The sequence below is a fragment of the Palaemon carinicauda genome, chromosome 20, assembly GCF_036898095.1.
Source record: "Palaemon carinicauda isolate YSFRI2023 chromosome 20, ASM3689809v2, whole genome shotgun sequence".
Lineage (NCBI taxonomy): Eukaryota > Metazoa > Arthropoda > Malacostraca > Decapoda > Palaemonidae > Palaemon > Palaemon carinicauda.
The window spans coordinates 42,315,643-42,339,786 of NC_090744.1; the positions used below are offsets into that span (position 1 = coordinate 42,315,643).

At 43.2% G+C, this 24,144-nt stretch overlaps 1 protein-coding gene across 1 annotated transcript in view; it reads left to right on the forward strand.

The window, feature by feature from the left end:
- The window catches only part of LOC137660303 (nucleoporin NUP188-like), a 163,798-nt gene that overhangs the window by 91,430 nt on the left and 48,224 nt on the right, over positions 1-24,144 (forward strand). Inside the window, exons 18-19 of the mRNA XM_068395097.1 lie at positions 23,270-23,418; positions 23,843-23,974. Of these exons, the coding sequence (XP_068251198.1) occupies positions 23,270-23,418; positions 23,843-23,974 (281 nt within the window). The remainder of the gene's footprint in view (positions 1-23,269; positions 23,419-23,842; positions 23,975-24,144) is intronic.

Sequence of the window (24,144 nt, forward strand, 5' to 3'; positions counted from 1 at the left end):
CAACTACAATACAACCCAGATTTTGTCAAGCCCAAGGATGAGGAACTACACAGACTTAATCCAGTCAAATGCCAAGAACAAAGACTCCTCAAAGCACTTCTCAGCTGCCTTATGTGCCATTCGAAACTGAGAGGAGAGAGAATATGGTTGCTTCCTGCTTCGCTGGACCGGGTAGTCTTGAATGTGAATGTCTCTTACGGTACAAGTGGGTTTGATGGTAGCAACGCGGTTCCCACGAAGGAAGTAAACATCAAGGGGTCATGGTGGAAGAAGGCACAAACCTGTTTCCTTTTTCACCAATTAGTTACCACTAAGAGCCCAGGCCCTTCAAGGATAACTTCTGAGATCCCCATCTCACATATAGCAGGAGTTAAGGAAGACTATTGCGACCCACAGGTCCGATCTGCTCCTCTAGGCTTTCCTTCCCTGCAAAGGCTCGAACAGCACTCTGTCCTTTCACCAGCAACCTGGTCTTATAGGAAGAGGGATAGTGGAATGTAAGGCAGAAAGGATCCTGAAATTATGTGACTTCTTGCAGCTCCTGTTAGCGGTGATTGCTGATATCATCCATGATCTACCAGAATTTGCGCCCCCTACTGGCAGAAACGGAGGTGACATGAGGGCTGCCAGGAAAGTTTACATACTCCTACAATCTACTCTTACCAATGGAATAATCGACGGAGAACTTGAAACCGGTCATCGATCTCCCTGCTTGGTTTCCCAGACACCATTCAGGATGGACATTGCTAGTAGAGTATGTTCTGTCATGGGAATGAAGACCATTCCATCCTTGCAGATCTGAAAAGACACGTATTCTCAGATCCATTCTCTGTCCTACAAGAGGCTTTCTCTGTTGCATCTTTGGGTAAAGTAGCTACCAGTTTAAAGCCCAGTGCTTTGGTTTGGCTACCATTCCTTAAGTGTTCATGCAAGCATAATCTCTTTTGAGCACTTTTAATTAGGCCTTGTCTATCTATTGGTCTCGGCAATTGTCCATTTCTAATCTCATACAGGAGAATCTCTTCAGCATTGAAATAGGCTTCTATCCTCTTGTCTTGATCTGCATGTTGAGATATATCAGAAAACCTCCTTAGAATTCCCAGGTTGTTAAAGTTTTCATAGTTTATATAGGAAATATTTATTTTAATGTTACTCTTCTTAAAATATTTTATTTTTCCTTCTTTCCTTTCCTTACTGGGCTATTTTCCCTGTTGGGGCCCCTGGGCTTATAGCATTTTGCTTTTCCAGCTAGGGTTGTAGCTTAGCAAATAATAATAATAATAATAATAATACCTTAGCATGACAGCTACAGGGGGCTCCCTGGAAAAATAATGATAGTAGCAGCAGAGTTACTATTACTGTTCCTACACTACCTTCCAGATCGACATGGACAATGTCTTCTGAGACTTCTTTCATTATGAGAATGCTAGTCTTGCATGGGCAACTTCCCAGCTATGGCTTCAATAGTTTTTGAAGCTTTTCTGGTTAACAACCATTGTTCTCCTTACCTTTGGATTGCATGGCAACAGAAATATTGGACAATATACCTTGTTAATGTACTGGTACGATGAGTTTTGTTGTGAGATATCCTCTTCTTTCCATGAATCTACTGTCCACTGATATGATGGAGGATGGATGAAGTGCCGACTTGAGTTTTTTTTCCATCTAGGAGATCTGATTTTTGGGGAGGAACTCTCCTTTTCAACCTACCAAGAATGCTTGCAGTACTATTACTGTGCAAATTTTTCAAAGAGTTTGATAAAGCCCTTAGTAGCAATGATGATCGACCATGCTTCAATTCATGGCCTAAGTTCACAAACCCTTCGGAAGTAGGATTACTCTTGGAAGCAAAAGTAAAGATAGAGCTGTGAAAGGTTTTTCAGGCAAGCGCTCTGTTTGAATAAACATGCTCAATCAACAGAGTCCTGCTGTAGGGAATTTTGTTACTTCTACAATATTTTGTGGCATGGGGCTTTGGTTCTCACCATCTCTCAGCTTTCTTGCCGTGCAGTAGAACAGGAAACTTCCAGTGTTCTAACAGTCCTATACTGTCAGTAGAGTTCAAAGATGCCTTCCAACATGTCTGGGAATTCTAGACAATTACACCTTTTCTGGGTCGAACCTGTGACGGCCGGCGAAAAAGTCTTCTTTGTACTTTTTCTGATATAAATCTTCCAAATATACCAGAGAAAATTAAAAGCATGGAATGCAGAGGTTACAACCCTCGCGCGAGCACCTTGTTGGTGTCGTATATCTAACAAGGGCGTTTGTAAAACACTATTCACAGGCTGTCTTCCATTTAGATAATCCCTTCATCAAAGGGGGAGGGCCGTGACAGGCCCTAGAGAATACAGTTGGGTTACCCTACCGACACCCACCACTCGCGCTCACTAGGTCATCCTTCTGTGTTGGACTTGCCAGCAAAGTTTATAAGTGTTTTGCCCAGTGTTTTTCGAAGTGATTGTCGTTAATTCAACATGACTGACGTTGATACTTCACCCTTACCAATGTTAAGTACCATAGTTTGTTTTGGCAGCTTTTGACAGTACCGGGCATTTGTTCTGTTTCCAATATGGTGGTTTTTAGTTTTGGAAGCGATTGTCTTGCCGAGGTATCGGCAGCCATTTTGGGTTATGTTCGCTTCGGTAAATATTCTAGTTAATTTTGCCCATCTGGTACTCTGTCATCTTGGTTATATCACTTACGTTTTATGGCCTTTTATTGTTATCATTAATTTTTACTATGGTATTTATTTGCTTGCAAGTCCAATTTGGACCTACGAAGAATAGCGATTTAAAGAATAGCGAATTAAAGTTTAGCGATTTAGTCTGTTAGTTTGTTCTTGCCTCAGAGGCTTCGATTTAGACTATATCCTTGTTTTTTTGTTACGTTATTCTTCGTTCTTGGTTATTACTAAGAAAAGCAATAAATTTTATTAATGTTCTTGTTTTATTGTGTGATGTTAGTTTTTTATTATGTAACCTTGAGAGCGAAAACAGAGACTGCTCGTTCCCTGTTCTACAGATATGAGTTATCCCTTCTCTCGTTTTCTTTGTTAGCTCGAGTAAGAGAGGTGAATTTCCCGTTCTCCGTTTTTATACGATCACGAGTTATTCAAGCCTCCTCTTAGTATCAGAGTTGATGATAGTACGTTTAATATTATAAACGTTTTTATTGATGTGGTTACTGTTAATATAGCTAACACTATTAATAGGTACGTTAGTGTATGAGTCATTAATTGGGGTCGTTTTATACCGACACCCTTAGCTCCGGAGTTATGCTTAGCTCCGCCTTGAGTTATGCTCCGCTATATGGATACTCATTGGGTGAGAACTAGTTAACGTTCAGGAGCAGATTTTTGGAGTGCAACGGTGTAATCCGGCACTCGGACTCCGGCTGAAGCCTTTTACACACGAACCTTTGTCATGTTTGATCATAATTACACCGTTACGGCCGGCTTCACGGGAGATAACACAATCATTCATTGAGGTTAATGTTATCGTACCGGGAACGGTCACGATATCACGGTGACGGGCCTTTGCTACCGGATCTCTGGTACAAACAGAGATCAAGCAGACGGCCAGAACCGGAGTTAACAATGTGATACCGATGAAGACTTCACAGTTTCATTATTACGGTCCCTTTTTCATCGAATCTCCGGCTTCACTGGAGATAACACAAACATTCAGTATTAGAGAATGTTATCGTACCGCTGAGGATCACGTTTTCACGATGACGGACCTTTGTCACTGGTTCTCCGTTACAAACAGAGATCAATCAGACGATCAGAATCAGGGTATGAACCCCTTTTTCATAAATAATCACAATATCGTTATTACGATCCTTTTCATCGAATCTCCGGCTTAACCGGATATCGTACAGGCGATCAGCATTGAGGTTAATATTAGTTTTCCTCTGGTGTTCACGTTGTCACTATGACGGACCTTTGTACCGGGGATTGTTACCGGAGCTCCGGTACAGACAGAGCTCACTCAGACCACGGGTGGCCAATCTCTTGTTTTGCTGTAAAGGAAAGGATTTAACATGAATACAAAGTAAACTGTACTTTAATGACACTTTGAATTTGCGTTGGTAATATTCATTAGTTATTCTTGAAAGTCCAAATAAAAATATATGAACATAACTATGCCTATATTTATGCATATATTTAATTCTAACTATGTATAAATATGAATAAATATTCATACAACATCGTGTTCAAATAGAAATAAATTGATTATGCCTATATTTATACATATTCAATTCTAACTATGCCTAAATATGAATAAATATCCATACAACATTGTGTTCAAATAGAAATAAGTTTCCACTCAGTACTGGGAACCAAACGTTGGCCCCTTCTAATGAAGGGCCGGGTCGAGACTAACCATGCCATGAGAGGCTATCTACTGTTCCTTGAAACTCTGGTCAGTGAACAGATGAATCAATAGAATACTAATAGCCAGTAAATAATGTTAGACCCGGTTCTTAACGTCTGAGTCAGGGGTGGCCAACCTGTGGCGGATGCGCCAACAGTGTCACATTTCATGAATACAAGTGTCGAACTATACCCCAAAAGATAGTACATTAAATGATTTTTCTTTAAAATTGATTTTTATGAGTTATACAGCTGATCCCAGCCTGTGAATAGGATCACTAACCAAAGTTCAAGGAACATCCAGACTTATGTCCCCTTTCTTTTACAGAAGGTTCGCCTACATGGTTCCCGTCAGGATGATGATGAATCTCTCTGGCCTGCAAGAGAGGCTCTCCGCCCTTGGTTATCAAGGTTGGGAAGAAATGCTCCATCTAGAGGTCCCTATCTCCTCAGAGTGTCCTCTCTAAGGTTGGACGACGACCCCATGGACGGGCAGGTAGGTGGGGATGAATTTTGAGCCTTCAGCTTTGCAATTACCTACGTCACCGACCTAGGACCCTTAATGGATCCTGATGTTCATGTTACCCTGCATAAACCGTGACTGCTAAAAGCAACACATTCTAGGGAAAACCAAGGGGCTATGACGGAGCTCAAAAGTATGGTAGTGAGTCAGATCCGTTCAGGAACTCAGAAGTTTCCCCCTACAGCCCCAGGCATATCGAAGTAACCTCCTTCGATAAAAACAACGCATAGAGATTTGCCTTACATGTTCCATATATAGATGGTACCATAAATCTGGATGGCATAGACATCCTCCCTCTGGGGGACCTAGAATTTACTCCCAGGTACTAGAATTCCCGTTCAACGGATTCATTCGATTGAAAGAGATTGCCTTGGTTAGGTTAGACAAGGTACCGAAGGTAACAGTATTATTTCCTAAAGGGCAGGCCCGATCTGTCTGGACCAGGATGTTGTCAGTCTGGGGGTTACGATAATTCCAAGATCTGCCCTTCCAATTCGACCTACACGTTTGATGGTCTGATCGGGTTAGTTGTGGGAAATACGTGCTGTCTGAGGCCTCTATCAGACAGGAATCGATAGTCGGTTACCCACTCGTCATCACAGCCTCCCTCCGATTCGACGTCTATGCATCCAAATCCCCCTCATCAGGTGGTCTACCTCACTGATTCCCCAGGTACACAGCCCAACCCCGTTGGGATGTTTTACCTGCATACAGCCCTAGATCCGAACCCTCAGGCTCCTCTCGTGGACACCAGAGAGGAAGCTACAGGAGTAGAAGACAGTCTCGCCATCGAGACGGACCTAGAAAAAAGGGGGCTCGGAGAAGGAAAGTACCTAGATTCACCCCCTCACAACGCGGTGGTCCCGGTAGGGGGTAGACTTTACCACTTTCGAGACCATTGGACCTTCGGTCTGTGGGCTCATAGCATAATCTCTAAAGGTTTGAGGTGAAAATGGCCACAAGGTCCTCCTCCTCCACCAGTGACCTTCTCCCAGAAATCCACTCCCATCCTGGAAGAGTACACCACAGGGTTACTCAAGAAGAAGCAATCAAACGGGATCGATCACTGAAGTTCCAAAGCCACCTGTTCACAATTCCGAAGAAAGGCTTGGCGGCATTGAGAGTGGACCTGGACTTGTCAAGCTAAACTCTTACATTCTCTGCGACAAGTTCCGGATGTTGACTATCTCTCAGGTACGGACCTTACTTCCCCGTAGGACCGTCACCACCTCTGTCGATCTTACCGACGACTATTATCTTGCGCCTTTAGCTCGAAACTTCTCTTCTTATCTGGGTTTCCGCCTAAGCAGGAAAGCCTTTGTGTTCAAGACATGCCCTTTGGCCTCAACATTGATCCCAGGATATTCACAAAACTAGGAGAGAGAGTGTTAGAACAACTCAGGAACCAAGAGATACAGATCATTGCTTATCTGGCCGGTTGGCTCATTTGGGCCCGGCCGGTCATAGAAGGCAACAGAGCTACGAAGGAATTATTCCAATTTCTCGACAACCTGTGATTTCGGGTCAATCTCCAAAAAATCTCGCCTGCAACCATCAGTCCGCTTAGAATGGTTAGCCATTCAGTGGGACCTTTCGAAGCACACGTTGTCTCTCCCTTCCAAAAGGTAAGAGGAATAGTTTCCAAGATCAAAAAATTTTCTCAAACACAAACAGGTGTCCGAAGAGCCTTAGAAAGTATCCTCGGACTTTTCCAATTCACTTCAGTAACAGATCTAATAAAAGCCAAACTCAAAGACATCAATCGAGTTTGGAGAAAGAGAGCTACAGTACCTATAAGAGACATGGTCTCGAAGATCCCCTCTGTCTTGAAAATGAGACTACACCCATGGTCCGAACCGAAGGACCTCTCCAAATCGGTTCCTCTACAATTCCCACCTCCACAAGTGACATTCCATACAGCCGCGTCTCTAAGTGGATGGGGGGGATTACTCCGAACATCAGATGTTTCAGGTTCTTGGTCACTCTCCATGAAACAGTCCCATATCATTGTTCTCAAAGCCATGGCAGTGTTCTTGACCCTGAAGAGAGACTCTCCTCCGAGGTCGACCCACATCAGAGTAGTGTCAGACATACAGACGCAGTACACTACGTCAACAGGGGAGGATCCAAGTCACCCAACCTGAATCAGATCCTGGTCACTATCTTCGCCTGGGCAACAGAAGAGAACTGGTTCCTGTCAGCACCTCACCTAGCGGGAGGCCAGAATGTGAGAGCGGACTCACTATCCAGGACGGATCCACTGGAGTCAGAATGGTCTCTAGACATAATTTCATTCCGGTGGATACTCAGGCTCGTTCCAGGCCTCCAGGTAGATCTATTCGCAACTCAGATGAATCACTAACTTCCTTGTTATGTGACCCCAACCCTGGACCCTCGGGCTTATGCCATGGACGCATTACCCCGGGATTGGAACCATTAGAAGATTTCCCTATCTCCCCCAGGGAATCTTCTAAAAACTTTTACACAAACTACGCTCCTTCCCGGGCGCAGTGGCTTTAGTACCACCTCACTGGCCAAGAACAGTTGGTTTCCTCTCCTCCTCGAGTTGAAACTCAGTCCCATCCGGATCCCATTCCTCAAACTGACCCGAGTATCCAAACTCACTGTGTCAGATTACTCAAGGATAGCCAAAACTCTAACTTTGTGGACTACAGGAAGTTGGCAGCTCGTAGAGATGCGAACATTGAACCGGAAACGATCTCTTCATCGAATGGGACAAAAAGGGACTCGACAATTCGCCAATATGATTCGGCCGTTAACAACTAGTAGGTCCCCTAAGAGTGCAGACCATACTCGTATGTCCCCGCATTTAGCCATCTCTTTCTTGAGGTTCCTATTTGACAAAGGCCTAACAGTTAGCACTAACCACCATCAAGTCAGCTTTGAAGAAGATCTACCTTGTTGGGTTCAACATTAACCTAGCTGATTCCTATTTCTCATCAACCCCAAAAACATGTGCTAGGCTTCTACCTTCGGTTCGGCCACAAAAGGACTCTTGGTCTCTGAACGGTGTTCTCAAACTTGCGATGGACACGTACAATGAATCCTGCTCTTATATCACTCTTCTTAGGAAGACTTTATTTCTAACGGCTATGGCCTCAGGTGATGGAACATCAGAACTAGCAGCTCTCACGAAACCCGGAAAACATAGATTTCCTCCCTTCAGTCGAAGTACTCCTTTCCAGACAAAGCTTCCCTAGCTAAAAAATGAGGATCCGCAAAATAGGTGCTCCTCTTGGAAGATTATTCTTCATCCCCAGGATTTTTCTCCGTGTACAGTCACACTCTCAAGCCCCTTTTTAGCTAGAACTGCCACCCGCTCGTCTGGCTCCTTGGTTATCAGGGAACAAGGAGGTACTATTTCCATTCACGGTATCAGGCAACAAATCCTCTACTTCATTAAACATACTAATCCGGAATCATTTCCCCAGGCTCATGATATACGGACAGTAGATGCCTCCAACAATGATTTCCAGAACAGGGACTTTGATGATTTTAAAAAATATACGGGTTGGAAATCCCCTATGGTTGTCAAACGCCAATATCTAAAGATCTTACAGGCCCTTAAATACCCAACGATGGCAGAGGGGAGCCTTATCTCTCCCCATTAATCTCCTCTTCTTCCTTTCTTCCATCTCTTCTCTTCTCCCTCCTACCCGCCACTCACACCACGTAGCCGCTCTCCTTGGTAGTTCGTTAGCCCTATGATATTTGCCATGTTTAATTCCTATGGTTTAACTGTTATTGTAGTTACCGTTCCTTTAATGTTTAGATATACTTAGACATGTAAGGTTTGATGCCTTTTGCGATTCGACACTCAGTTGGTTCCTTGTCGTCATTATTATTTAACCTTACGTTCCCTATGTCATTTGGCTGGTTGGTAATTGGACGATTACTTTATTATATCATAGTATTGTCGTACATGGTGATTGTATTCTCCTCATTATGTTATTAATTTATTGGGCTTGGAAGGCATTCTCTGGTACTTTTTCGCCGGCCGTCACAGGTTCGACCCAGAAAAGGGATTTTGACGAAGGAAAAATCTATTTCTGGGGAGAGACCTGTGACGCCCGGCGAAACCCTTCCCGATTATTTTTGTACGGACCCACCCTTTCCTTGCCAAGCCATATGTTCTTGCAGAAGGATGACCTAGTGAGCGCGAGTGGTGGGTGTCGGTAGGGTAACCCAACTGTATTCTCTAGGGCCTGTCACGGCCCTCCCCCTTTGATGAAGGGATTATCTAAATGGAAGACAGCCTGTGAATAGTGTTTTACAAACGCCCTTGTTAGATATACGACACCAACAAGGTGCTCGCGCGAGGGTTGTAACCTCTGCATTCCATGCTTTTAATTTTCTCTGGTATATTTGGAAGATTTATATCAGAAAAAGTACAAAGAAGGACTTTTTCGCCGGGCGTCACAGGTCTCTCCCCAGAAATAGATTTTTCCTTCGTCAAAATCCCTTTTTGCCTCTCTTTACAATTACACCTTCTTGCCTCTCTTTTCCATGTTTTGGCAATTTTTCAACAGTTAGTTGAAACATCAAGTACAGTTAACTCCCCGTTAGCACGAGTTATGTTCCTGGAAATATGTTAACATAAATCATGTTATCAGAAAATAATTTCTACATAAGAAATAATGGTAATAGGGGATGTTACATTCCTTGACATTGGGAAAGTCTATCTATTTTGGGATTTTGTTACGATGAAACTTGAACAAACACATTATTGATATATTTGACAGTCACAGAAACAATAAAAACACACATTCTTACTCTACTTATATTTGTTTTATAGTAAAATACGTTATTACCCAGTGGTAGTAGGTTGGCCAGGGCATCAGCCACCCGTTGAGATACTACTGCTTGAGAGTTATTGGGTCCTTTGACTGGCCAGACAGTACTACATTGGATCCTTCTCTCTGGTTACGGTTCACTTTCCCTTTGCCCTACACATACACCGAATATTCTGGGCTATTCTTTACATATTCTCCTCTGTCCTCATACACCTGACAACACTTGAGATTATTAAACAGTTCTTCTCTCAAGGGGTTAACTACTGCACTGTAATTGCTCAGTGGCTGCTTTCCTCTTGATAAGAGTAGAAGGGACTCTAGCTATGGTAAGCAGCTTTTCTAGGCGAAGGACACAAGAAAATCAAACCATTGTTCTCTAATCTTGGGTAATGCCATAGCCTCTGTATTATGGTTTTCCACTGTCGTTGGTTAGAGTTCTCTTGCTTGAGGGTACACGCGGGCACACTATTCTATCTAATTTCTCCTCCTCTTACTTTGTTAAAGGTTTTGTAGTTTATATATGAGATATTTATTTTAATGTTGGTACAGTTCCTAAGATGTTTTATTTTGATTGTTAATTACTTATATTATTTCCTTTTTTTCCATTCCTCACTGGGCTATTTTCCCTGTTGGAGCCCCTGGGCTTATAGCATCCTGTTTTTCCAACTAGGGTTGTAGCTTAGCAAGTAATAAAATAATGATAATAATAATAATAATATGGATAATAATAATAATATTGTATATTCACACACCGACCCATTATTCTTGTCACCACTGTTGGCTGTCGTTGCTTCTCTCCCGTACCGTCCTCACACACACACACACACACACACACACACTCTCTCTCTCTCTCTCTCTCTCTCTCTCTCTCTCTCTCTCTCTCTCTCTCTCTCTCTCTGAGGTGCCTTACTATACACACACAGAACAGATTTAACAGAAATCTTCGTTTCATTACAAAGTGTTAGTAAATACATTAATCTTTTTTTTTTCTTCAGAAAGTGTTAGATAAATATTACACACAATATAAACGTTTACTTTGCTTAAATCTATGTTTGATCGTAGGCTGAATTAAGACCCGTCATTCGATTTCATCAGCTCATCTGTAGCTTAATAGCCAACAACATAACGTATATGAACTGAAATATGTGTAAAATAATCTTGGTTTTCGATGTTATCTGAACTTCGTTTCATAATTTTTGTACTTTTCTTTTATTAATTCAAGATGTTTTTTAACAACAGCAATTACCAATTGTTTTTATTTTGGTTTAATTGTGAGCTGTTTTCAAGGTCCCGACAGTATCACAAGTATGCTTAACAGAGTATTGTTGACATGATTTTGTTTCATATTACGTAATCCTTGAAAGAAAGAACAACACTGTTCAACAAACTTGACCAGTTTCTTATTAAGTGATTTTGACGAAGGAAAAATCTATTTCTGGGAAGAGGCCTGTGACGCCCGGTGAGAAAGGTCCTTCCTTATACCTTTCCTAATATAAATCTTCCAAATATACTAGAGAAAGATAAAAGCATGGAATGCAGAGGTTACAACCCTCGCGCGAACACCTTGTAGGTGTCGTGTATTAAACAAAGGCGTGTGTAAACCACTATTCACAGGTTGTCTTCCATTTAGATAATCCCTTCATCAATGGGGAGGGCCGTGACAGGCCCTAGATAACATGGTTGAACTCCCCAACGACACCTACCACGCGCGCCCTCTAGGACATCCTTCTGCAAGAACATATGGCTTGGCAAGGAAAAAGAGGGGTGGGGTCCGTATCAAATAACCGGGAAGGGTTTCACCGGGCGTCACAGGCCTCTTCCCAGAAATAGATTTTTCCTTCGTCAAAATCACTTTTCTGGGGGGCCTGTGACGGCCGGTGAGAATGTACCAGAGAATGCCTTCCAAGCCCAATAAATTAATAACATAATAAGGAGAAAACAAACACCATGTAAGGCAATAATATAATACTGTAAGTAAACATAAATCATAAACTAGCCATAGGCATAGGGGATGTAATGCTAAAATAATATGAGGACCAGGGATCACCTGAGTGTCCCGTCGTGAAAGGAATCAACCTTACATGTCTAAGCATATCTAAACTTTACAGGAATGATAATTACAATAACAGTTAAATCATAACAATTAAACATGGCAAAATAACTTAGGGCTAACGAACCACCCAGGAGAGTGGCGACGTGGTGTGAGAGGTGGTCAGGAGGGAGGAGAGAAGAGATGGAATAAAGAAATAATCAGAGATTAATGGGGGGAGATAAGACTCCCCGCTGCAACCGTAGGGTATTTAAGGGCCTGTAAGTTCTTTAGATAGTGGCGTTTGAAAACCATAGGAGACTTCCAACCCGTGTATTTTTTAAGGTCATCAAAGTCCATGTTCTGGAAGTAATTGATAGAGGTAGCTATTGACCGTATATCATGAGCATGGGGAAATGATTCCGGGTTAGCATGTTTAATGAAGTAGAGGATTTGTTGTCTGATACCTTGAATGGTCAAAGTACCACCTTGTTCCCTGATAAATAAGGGGCCAGACGAGCGGGTGGCAGATCTAGCTAAAAAGGTCCTGAGAGTAGTGACTGGACACAGCGAAGGATCCTGGGGAAGAGAGATGATCTTCCAAGGGGACCACCTATTTTGCGGGTCCTCATTTTTTGCTAGGAAAGCTCTGTCTGGGGTAAGCAGTACTTCGCCTGTAGGGAGGAAATCTATGTTTTCCGGGTTATGTGAGAGCGCTGCTAGTTCTGAGATTCTAGCACCTGAGGCCATAGCTGATAGAAATAACGTCTTCCTAAGCAGAGTGATATAAGAGCAGGACTCGTTGTCAGTGTCCGACGCGAGTTTGAGGACATTGTTCAGAGACCAAGAGACTTTTTGTGGCCGATCCAACGGCCGAAGCCTAGCACATGCTTTTGGAATAGATGAGAAATAGGAATCAGCTAGATTAATGTTAAACCCAACCAGGAATATCTTCTTCAGAGCTGACTTGATGGTAGTTATAGTGCTAGCTGCCAAGCCCTTGTCAAATAAGAACCTAAAGAACGAGATGGCTAAATTCGGAGTCATACGAGTGTGGTCTGAATTCTTTAAGAAACCTGCTAATTTCTTAACAGCCGAATCATATTGACGAATTGTCGAGTCCCTTTTGTCCGCTTCGATGAAGAGAACGTTTTCTGGGTCAATGTTTGCGTCTTTATGCGCTGCAAACTTCATGAAGTCCACAAAGTTAGGGTTTTGGCTATCCTTGAGGAATCTGACACAGTCTGTGTTTGAATTACTTGGGTTAGTTTGGGGAATGGAATCCGGAAGGGTCGGAGTTTCAGCTCGAGGAGGAGAGGAAACCAACTGCTCTTTGGCCAGTGAGGTGCTACTAAGGCCACTGTCCCCCGGAAGGAGCGTAGTTTGTGCAATACTTTCATTAGAAGATTCACTGGTGGAAATAGGTAAATCTTCCTCCAATGGTTCCAATCCAGGGTTAATGCGTCTATGGCATAAGCCTGAGGGTCCATGTTTGGTGTCACATAACAAGGAAGTTTGTGATTCATCTGAGTTGCGAATAGATCTACCTGAAGGCCCGGAACCAGCCTGAGTATCCACTGGAATGAAATTATGTCCAGAGACCATTCTGATTCCAGTGGTTTCATCCTGGATAGTGAGTCCGCTATCACATTCTGGACTCCTGCTAGGTGGGTTGCTGACAGGAACCAGTTCTTTTCTGCTGCCAAGGTGAAGATAGTGACCAGGATCTGATTCAGGTTGGGCGACTTGGATCCTCCTCTGTTGATGCAGTGTACTACGGCTGTGCTGTCTGACACTACTCTGATGTGGGTCGACCTCGGAGGAGAGAGCCTCTTCAGGGTCAAGAACACTGCCATGGCTTCGAGAACATTGATGTGGAAGTGTTTCATGGCGGGTGACCAAGAGCCCTGAAACATCTGACGTTCGTAGTAACCCCCCCATCCACTCAGAGACGCGTCTGTATGAATTGTCACTTGTGGGGGTGGGAATTGAAGAGGAACCGATTTGGAAAGGTTCTTCGATTCGGACCATGGCTGTAATCTCATTTTCAAGACAGAGGGGATTTTCGAGACCTTGTCTCTTAAAGGTACTGTGGCTCTCTTTCTCCAAACTCGATTGATGTCTTTGAGTTTGGCTTTCAATAGGCGATCTGTTACTGAGGCGAATTGCAGAAGGCCGAGGATTCTTTCTAAGGCTCTTCTGGACACCTGCCTGTGTTTTAGAAAATTCTTGACCTTGGAAGCTATTTCTCTTACCTTTTTGGGAGGTAGAACCAGCTTGTGCCGTGCAAGGTCCCACTGTATGCCTAACCATTCGAAGCGGTCTGATGGAAGTAGGCGGGATTTTTGGAGATTGACCCGAAATCCCAGGTTGGCGAGAAAACGAAGTACTTTCTTCGTAGCTCTGTTGCACTCCAGGGCTGACCGAGCCCAAATAAGCCAATCGTCCAGATAAGCAACGATCTGAATCCCTTGGTTCCTGAGTTGTTCTAGCACCGTCTCTCCCAGTTTCGTGAATATCCTGGGTGCAATGTTGAGGCCGAAGGGCATGACTTTGAATGCAAAGGCTTTCCTGCCTAGACGGAAACCTAGGTAAGGAGAGAAGTTTCGAGCTATTGGTACGTGATAATAGGCGTCGGTAAGATCGATAGAGGTGGTGACGGCCCCACGGGGAAGCAGGGTACGTACCTGAGAGATGGTCAACATCCGGAACTTGTCGCAGAGGATGTAAGAATTTAGCTTTGACAAGTCCAGGACCACTCTCAATGCCGACGAGCCTTTCTTCGGAACTGTGAACAGGCGGCCTTGGAACTTCAGCGATCGAACCCGTTTGATTGCTTTTTTCTGTAGTAACTCGGTGGTGTACTCTCTCAGAATGGATGTGGGTCTCTGGAAGAAGGTCACTGGTGGAGGAGGGGAACCTTGTGACCATTTCCACCCCAAGCCTTTGGAGACTATGCTGTGAGCCCACGGACTGAAGGTCCAACGGTCTCGAAAGTGGTAAAGTCTCCCCCCTACCGGAACTATATCATTGCGAGGGAGTGAATCTAGGTTCTTTCCCTCCTCGAGAACCCCTTGTCCTAGGTCCGCCTCGTTGACGGAACTGTCCTCTAGCCCTGTAGCTACCTCTCTGGTGTCCACGAAAGGGACCTGAGGGTCCGTAGCTAGGGATGTATGCGGGTGAGGGCATCCAAACGGGGTTGGGTTGGGTACCTGGGGGAGCAGTGAGGTAGACCACCTGTTGAGGGTGTTTCGGCTGTAGAGGAGACGAAGCAGTGGGAGACTGTGAAGACGAGTGGGCAATCGACGATTGTTGGTAGTGACCTCGGCTCGTCTTGTAAGGGGCAAACCTCTGTTTCTTCCTGAAGAAGGTTTGTTTTTGCCCTTCAACCCTCTTTTTGGCAGTGAGGCCCCACCTCACTTGCAAATTTTGATTTGCTCTCGCAGCGTCTTGTAGTACCTTGTTCACCTCCTCCTGAGGAAAAAGGTTCTTACCCCAGCAGGGGGAAGCTATCAGCCTATTCGGTTCATGCCTGATCGTGGCCTCAGAAAGAACGTGCTTCCTGCAACTAACCCGAGCCGAACAAAACTCGTGTAAGTCGATTTGGAAGGACAGAGACAGGTTCTTTGTGAATATCCGGAACATGGTCTCGGTCGGGTAAAGTGAGGTTAGGGACTCCACGGAGGTAATGGAGTGGAGAGACCTAGCCAACCTATTCCGTGCCTCAAACTCAGTCTTGAGAAGAATATCTGGTAATTTAGGAAGCTTCTCGGAGAACAGATTAGAGGCACAGTCTGGGTCTAACTTCCCTACTGTGAAAGTAGCGGGGGCATCATCCCAGATAGTAACGGTACTCGGAATGAGCATGGAGGTGGGATCGGTCTCTTTAAGAGCTGGCATGGCAGAACCTTCTTTGATAGCCTGAAAAGTAAGAGCTGCCACTTTATCTGTAATAGGCAAGGTAATACCTGGAGAAGCTGTAAATATGGTGTAGGCTCCTTTGTGTGGGGTGAGCTTGGAATTAGTGCAACCCCAGTCTGACAACGTCCTGGCCCAGAAAGATTGGGCCTGCTCTTTAGGGAATATTACCGTTTCCTTCGGTACCTTGTCTAACCTAACCAAGGCATGTTCTTTCAATCGCACGAAGCCGTTGAATGGGAATTCTAGTCCCGGAGGGTAAAATTCTAAGTCCTCTAGAGGACGGGTGCCTATGCCCTCTAGAGTTATGGCACCATCAATATATGGAGCATGTAAGACAAACCTCCAAGGGTTGTTTTTCTCGAAGGGAGGTAACTTCGATGCGTCCGGGGCTGAAGGAGGGGGCATCTGAGTTCCGGAACGGATGAGACTTGCCACCATATCTTTGAGCTCCGTCATAGCTCCTCGGTCTGCCCTAGACTGTTGAAGATATTGTTGTATCTGCTCTTTCACAATATCCCTGACCATGGCGGCGGATAAAGGGGGCTCCCGAGCTTGATCCTCTAACGAAGCCCTGGACTTAGTAGACTTTGACTTCTTAGGAGTCACGGTTTTAGGTATAGCAATATGAACATCAGGATCCTTTGAGGGTCCCGGAACCGGTGACACTGATAATGGCAAAGCTGAAGGCTTAAAGGTACGTAGTGGCTTCACCTTGGGTCGTACAGGAATGGAGGAACCTAGAGTAGAAGCCGTAGGTTTATCAAAGCCGTGAAAGGAAGTAGAAGAGGAAGGAGTGTGGGGTGAAAGGGGGTCCACCAACTCAACACCACCTACCTGCTCATCCATGGGTTCCTCGTCCAGACCTAGGTAGGGCTCGGCCTCCGTCACTAAAACCTCTTCCTCAGTTAGAATGGTTTCTCTAATCACTTCAATTAACGGGGCCGCTGTCTCCGGTGGAACTGCTGCAGTAGTAGAGCCTGGGAATAGGCGAGAAGCCATGTCTCCATCAAGAAGATAGGGTGCGCCAGCAGGCGCATTCCTCCCAAACCCTGACACCCAAGTCCGGAGAGTAGCTCTCGCCTCCCTGAGAGATTCATCATCAGCCTGAAAGAAGAGAGGGAATTAATGATGAAGTCAAAACTGAAGTCAATATACAAAGAGCAATTAATTCTTCGCAAAGAATATTAACAGGGCCACTAGAACCAACTTACCTCCTCGCTCAGGAGTAGGGCTGACAGCCCATAGCAGAGCATGCATGCCTCCGGAAACCATATCGTATAGGGGGCTTGTCCCGGTTCCCGAGAGAAGGATATGGCGCAATGGGCATGGGCCCGGCATAGATCATGGCCCATGGAATCAGTAAAGGCAGCGGAGCAGCCCCTGGCAGTGCAGCGGACTTTCTGTAAAAAGAAAGAAGACATAAGTCTGGATGTTCCTTGAGATTCTTGTCATTGACTTATGAATCAGAAACACTTAAATCTTAATTAATGTGTGAGTATGGTAGTAGCTAACACCTTAATAAAATAAGAAATTATAATAGAAAACCAGTAACCACATAGCATGAATCTCTAAACTTCATCGATATCACACTGTTAACTCCGGTTCTGGACTCCTGCTTGATCGCTGTTTTTACCGGAGGTCCGGTAGCAAAGGCCCGTCATCGTGAAATCGTGACCGTCTCCGGTACGATAACATTATCCTCAATGAATGAGTTATCTCCAGTGAAGCCGGAGATACGATGAAAACGGGGGCCTTAACTGTGTAATTGTGATCAAACATGACAAAGGTTCGTGTGTAAAAGGCTTCAGCCGGAGTCCGAGTGCCGGATTTCACCGTTGCACTCCAAAAATCTGCTCCGGAACGATAACTAGTTCTCACCCAATGAGTATCCATTATAGCGGAGCATAACTCAAGGCGGAGCTAAGGGTGTCGGTATAAAACGACCCCAATTAATGACTCATACACTAACGTACCTAATAATAGTGTTAGCTATATTAACAGTAACCACATCAATAAATCGTTTATAATATTAAACGTACTATCATCAATTCTGATACTGAGAAGAGGCCTGAATAACCCGTGATCGTATAAAAACGGAGAACGGGAAATTCACCTCTCTTACTCAAAGAAAACGAGAGAAAGGATAACTCATACCTGTAGAACAGGAAACGAGCACTCTATGCTTTCGCTCTCAAGGTTACATATTAAAAATTAACATCACACAATAAATAAGAAATTTAATAAAATTGATTGCTTTTCTTAGTAATAGTAATAACGAAGAATAACGACAACGTAACCAAAAAACAAGGATATAGTCTAAAACGAACCCTCCAGGAGGGTACAAATTAACAGACTAAATCGCTAAGCTTTAAATCGTTACTATGCTTTAAAACACTAAGCTTTAAACCGTTACTATGCTTTAAAACGCTATCTTAAATCGCTATTCTTCGTAGGTCCAAATTGGACTTGCAAGCAAATAAATACCATAGTAAAAATTAATAATAATTAATGATAACATAAAAGGCCATAAAACGTAAGTGATATAACCTATCCGACAGAGTACCAGATGGGCAAAATTAACTAGAAAATTTACCGAAGCGAACATACCCAAAATGGCTGCCGATATCTCGGCAGGACAATCGCTTCCAAAACTAAAAACCACCATAATGGAAATAGAACAAATGCCCGGTACTGTCAAAAACTGCCAAAACAAACTATGGTACTTAACATTGGTAAGAGTGAAGTAACAACGTCAGTCATGTTGAAATACGTAACGAGAAATTCTTCGAAAAAACACTGTGCCCAAAAAAAACTATGCTTGCTTGAAGTCCAATTAAAGAAGGATGTCCTAGAGGGCGCGCGTGGTAGGTGTCGTTGGGGAGTTCAACCATGTTATCTAGGGCCTGTCACGGCCCTCCCCATTGATGAAGGGATTATCTAAATGGAAGACAACCTGTGAATAGTGGTTTACACACGCCTTTGTTTAATACACGACACCTACAAGGTGTTCGCGCGAGGGTTGTAACCTCTGCATTCCATGCTTTTATCTTTCTCTAGTATATTTGGAAGATTTATATTAGGAAAGGTATAAGGAAGGACCTTTCTCACCGGCCGTCACAGGCCCCCCAGAAAAAATGCGTATCGAACAGTAACAATAACAGACGAATCAGCTGTTAACGCTGACGATCCACAGCCATCTACGTATGCTATGTAAACAAAGATGTTGAATATAAATGTTTATAAATGTAGCCATTAAGTTTATTTTATACTAACACAGTATAATTTTTATAACTTAATTTGTTATTTAAGCTTACAAAATTTTTCTGTTTTATACTATCTTAGAGCAAACTACATTCACAAATAAAGATCCACGATGTACTGTAAACATGCTAAATTGTAATCATCTACATTTACAAGTATGTATGTACATTTATTCGTAAAATTATATTACTGTATTTTCTTTGGTACTACATTAAAAACTAAAATTTATTTGGTTGTCAGCTCAAATAGATTCATATTAACTTCTTTCTCTTGCTCTTGCTGTTAGGCGGGAAATTCAACTCACGTAACATCGGACATTTCGTTGTAACAGAATATATCTTAATAAATTTGAACTCGTGTAACTTTGAAATCGGGTTAGCAGAACTCGTGTTAACGGTGAGTTAACTGGGAATACCGGCACCTTGTTAAAGTTTTAACAGCAGAATCCATCGCTGAAAGTCGTCAGCGGCGGCATGTACTCTTATCCGAATATGGCTCATAAGACCAATTCGTGCCCTGAATAATCGAGGGTATTGATCACACAGAATCGTTGGAGGTGGTTGTGGTTAACGAGTTCTTTCTGCCCGTTGCTGTTGTTTAGCTAACAGGTTGGCTCTTCTATTCTCTTTAAAGAGGTCCGTGCCCACTTTAGCTTTGCTTCTCCACTCGTTCATGTTGCTTGCTGAAGCTTCGAAGGTGTTGGGGTCTATGTTAGCTTCCTTGAATTGGTCTTTAAATCGAAGGATACGGTGGCCTGTAGGGTGATTACCTGTACCTGTATTTAACTCGCTGAAGAGTATTTTCTTTGGTAACCTTGCGTCCTCCATGCGCATCACATGGCCAGACCATCTTAGGCGGTGTTTCATGATCATAGCCTCGATGCTGGTGACGTTGGCTCTTTCAGGAACTGGGGTATGGACACAGCCGTTCCATTTGATTTTCATTATTGCTCTTTGTTTTTTCTGGTGGAATTGTTCCAGTTTTTGAGGTCCCTACTATAAAGGGTCCAAGTCTCGCATGCCTATAACAGGGTAGATACTATAATGACATTACTGTATATACCATCACCTTTGTATGGGTAGTTAGATCTTTGTTCATGAACACCCTGGTGGATAGTTGCCCATATGCAGTGTGGCCAGCTTGTAACCTGTTTTCAATCTCTTTGGAGGAGGTGCTCTGGATGGAAAAGATGCTTTCCTGGTGTGGGAAGTGTTCGACGTATTCAATGGTGGTTCCATCCATGGTGATGTTAGTTACTGGTGGATTTTCCCCTGCTCTTTGGCTGGGCCAATATCTTAGTTTGGCCTTGTTAACTGTAAGGCCAAAACATGTGTAAGCAGCATGGAAATTATCCACCGATTCTTGTAGTTCTGCTTAGGTGTGGGCTAAGGCAGTATTGTCATCTGCATACTGTAGTTCTGTCACATTGTTGGTGATGCACTGGTATTTGAGTCTGGCCAGTTTGAAAATTCCTCCGTGTAATCTGTATTTTATCACAACCCCTGGGTTGTTGTGGGGTACTTCATATAGCATGGCAGCTAAGTATAAAGAGAAAAGGGTCAGCCAATACACATCCTTATTTTAGTCCACATGTGATTGGTAACGGGCTGACAAGTTGCTTTGGTGGAAGTTGTCATCCCATCATGTAGGACTGTGATAGTGTAAACAAAAGGCTCAAGGATTCCAAAGTGATTGAGGACAGACCACATGGCTGTTTTTGGTACGCTGTCGTATGCTTTTTCGAGGTCGTAGAAAATTAGGAACATAGGTCTATGCTGTTCTTTTGATTTTTCTAGTAGTTGGTAAACACAAAAAATCATGTCTATGGTTCCTCTAGATGGATGGAAACCACACTGGAATTCTGGCATGATTCTTTCTATTTAGTAGGGTCCTTGCTAAGACCTTCCCTGCAATTGATAGCAAGGATATCCCTTTATAATTCCCACATTCTCTTCTATCTCCTTTTGAATATGGTGACAAGGAGTGTGTCTTTCCAATCATTGGGGGCCTGCTTTTCCTCCCATGATTTTAGTATGAGGGAGTGAAGATGCGTCTTCAGGACTAAACTGCCATGGGTCAGAAGTTCAGTGGGAATGTGTCCAGTCGTGCGGTCTTCCCTTGACGTATTTGTTTTAAAGTTGCATTGAATTCTTGAAATGTTGGTGGTAGGGACATCCATAATTGGGGTGGATGTTGTGGCATATTTCATAGGAAGTCTTGTTGGGCTGATGAGTTCCTGTTCAGTAAGATGTTGAAATGTTCTACCCAATGGTTCTGAATCTCTTTATCTTCCATGAGGATGGTGTTGTCTGCTGCCAAGAGTGTCCCTGCAGCAGTGTGCTTTGGTCCAAAAAATTTTCTTTTTACCTGCACAGAAGCTTTTAAGGTCCCTACTGTCGGCATAACCTTGTAGGTCTTGAGCTATTTGTTGCCGCCATTCATTTTGTATTTCTCAAAGCCTGGCTTAACACTGACATTGCTTGTGAACATTTAGCCTTCTTTGGGTGGCAATTAGGGTCTTGGTTGAGGTATATGTGAGCTTTCCGTTTTGCGTTAATAAGGGACTTAATATCTATGTCATTGTCGTGAAACCAGTCCTGGTGCTGTTTGCTCTGGTGGTCGATTACTGATCTTGCAACTTCATTGATGACATCTCGTAAGTTAGTCCATTCAGCGTCGATTGATGGTTCTCTGGCTGGTAGGTTCTGCTGGATTACTTCTTGGATAGCTCAAGGTGTACTGTATCAGGATCTTTTAATTTATCAGTGTCGTATCTTCTGGCTTTGTTTTGTTGGATATTACGTAGCTTCCTTTTGATGATTAGTTTTAATTTTGTGATGAGTGGCTGGTGGTCTGTTCAGCAGTCATTGGCTCCAGGCATGCTTCTCATCATCAAAACCTCATTTTTGTGCTGTCTAACAATTGCATAATTTAAGATATGCCAGTGTTTTGATCTAGGATGTTTCCAGGTGGTCTTAAATTAAATTGGGAGTCTGAACTGTGTCCTTGTGATGTTTCAGCACAGAGACCAAGGAGGAGGAGGCCATCATCATTGCAGTTTCCCACGCCTTGCCTGGTGATTATGTTGTGCCAGAGTTCATGGTCTCCCCCCATTCTGGCGTTAAAATCCCCTAAGGGAAGGAGACGGTCCCCAGCTGGAATTTGGGATATGGCAGTTTCAAGCTGTTGGTAGAAGGCACCTTTGACATGGTCTTCCGCATCTAGTGTTGGGGCATACACTGATACTAGCGTGTTGAACTTTTTTTTCAAGAATGGTAGTCTTAGGGAGGTGATTCTTTCATTAATTGCATGTGGTGTCAGGTTATGGGCTTTTACTAATTGGGTCTTAACTGTAAAGCCAACACCCTGGGAACGTTGGTCTTCCGGGTTATTCCCTTTCCCAAAAAAAGTATTTTGCCCTTCGCCAGATATTCTAGTCTTACTGAGTGGAGCCACATCAATGTTGAATTTGGCGAGTTCTCTTGAGACTATTTCATGGCTGCATATACGGTGCGTTATTGGGTGCAGCTGTCCAATGACAGGGATGGTGTGACCACCGATGTTTAGCCCACCTTTTATAGGACCTTTCTCAGTTGGGGTGAACAGTGGTACTCCTGGTTAGGCCTGCTCAGTCACAGGTGCAGTACCGAGTTCCTGTGTGGTCATGTTCACAGGGAAAGCGGCCATCACATGCCTGTCGCCAGTCTGCAGATCTGGGCTAAGAGTTTCCAGCTACACCAAGCCTACTCCCACCACCCTTGTCCCTTTGCCACTGGTCTTTTTAGGTAGGGTTAGGAGGAAAGGGAGAGAAAGGAAATAAAGAGGGTGTTAGGGAGACAATAGTTGGACTGAAAAAGCCATTGGCATGCCTTTTAGGGTGGACAACACTTTGCCAGAGCAGTGCCTACACTTTCTGGCTCCACACCTTCCTCCTGCGGCACACGTGCGACATGCAAGACTGTGGTGTGGAGTTGCATTGGTCTGCCGATATTCTAGTCCTCCAGATCTCGCCTTGCAGCCAGACCAACTGGCATGGTTTTATTTTGGAGTTTTCCTTCTCTTAGTCTTTACTTTAAGAGGTATACCCCACAAGGCAGTAGAGAATGCATTTAATAGAGTTCAACAAAGCTATTGTATAAGACACAGTATGTGAAAAATGAGGAAAGAAAAATAAAAGCCAGTACTAGATAATTGGGATAGTATATACCTGCACTCCTATTTAAGGACTTGAATTTGTATACTTTAGGTAAGAAAATAATACTAATTGCTTTAAAAATGTGTGATATTGTAATTTATAACTGATTGCTAATGTAGATACACTTTATTACTGCACTTCTTTACAGGTGAAATGAGTGATGCAGTTGCTGGTCACACACTCAGGATATTAGCTCACCAATTGTTTGCCTCAGAAACTGAACCTCGTTCCTCGCTGAAGAATGTTATGGATAAGTTTTGTGATCCAATGAATGGAACTATATGTCAGTGGTCTAAGGTACATGACATTTTCAATTATATAAAAGATAACTACAATCTTATTGCTTTTTTAATATTTGTGAATCAAATGTAGATCATGTAATGTTGCGAATTATTTAGATGAGAATTATGTAGGTAAATTAATGTAAGGATGAGTTAATTGGCTATAAAGACTTTTAAGTGATTGAATTTCTGGGTATTATTTTGTCTTATTTCCCAAGTGACATTCATTAGTAAATTTTTAGTAGTTGGTGGTTTTTATTAGATAAAATTAAATGATATTTTTAAAAATTTCTCCTAACATATTTAGATGTTAACTAAGTTCCTTTTGGTATACAAATTTTACTAGTTGTGTAACATTTTATTTTCTTTTGACATTATTTTCCTGCTTTGCTTTTCCAGTTCCACTGCCTTTTAATTATGTGATATATTTTTACTTTCAGCATATTATAAAGTACCTAGAAACTGATTCTAGTTCTGATAGTAATGTCCGAGAACTATTATTACCAGCATGGCGTGATTTCCTGGTAGTATTGGTGGCCAGAGCAAAGACCTGGCTTCTCACTAAACAGAAGGTTAGTTAAATCATACTGTATTAACCATAAGCATTTTTACATTTGTTAGGACTATCGGACAAGTCACAATCTGGTATGTGGGTATGTCATTTGCCTAACCCTTAACCCTTTTACCCCTAGGCTCTTTGGAAATTTCCAATCCTTAACCCCCAAGGGGTTTTTTTTCCCCA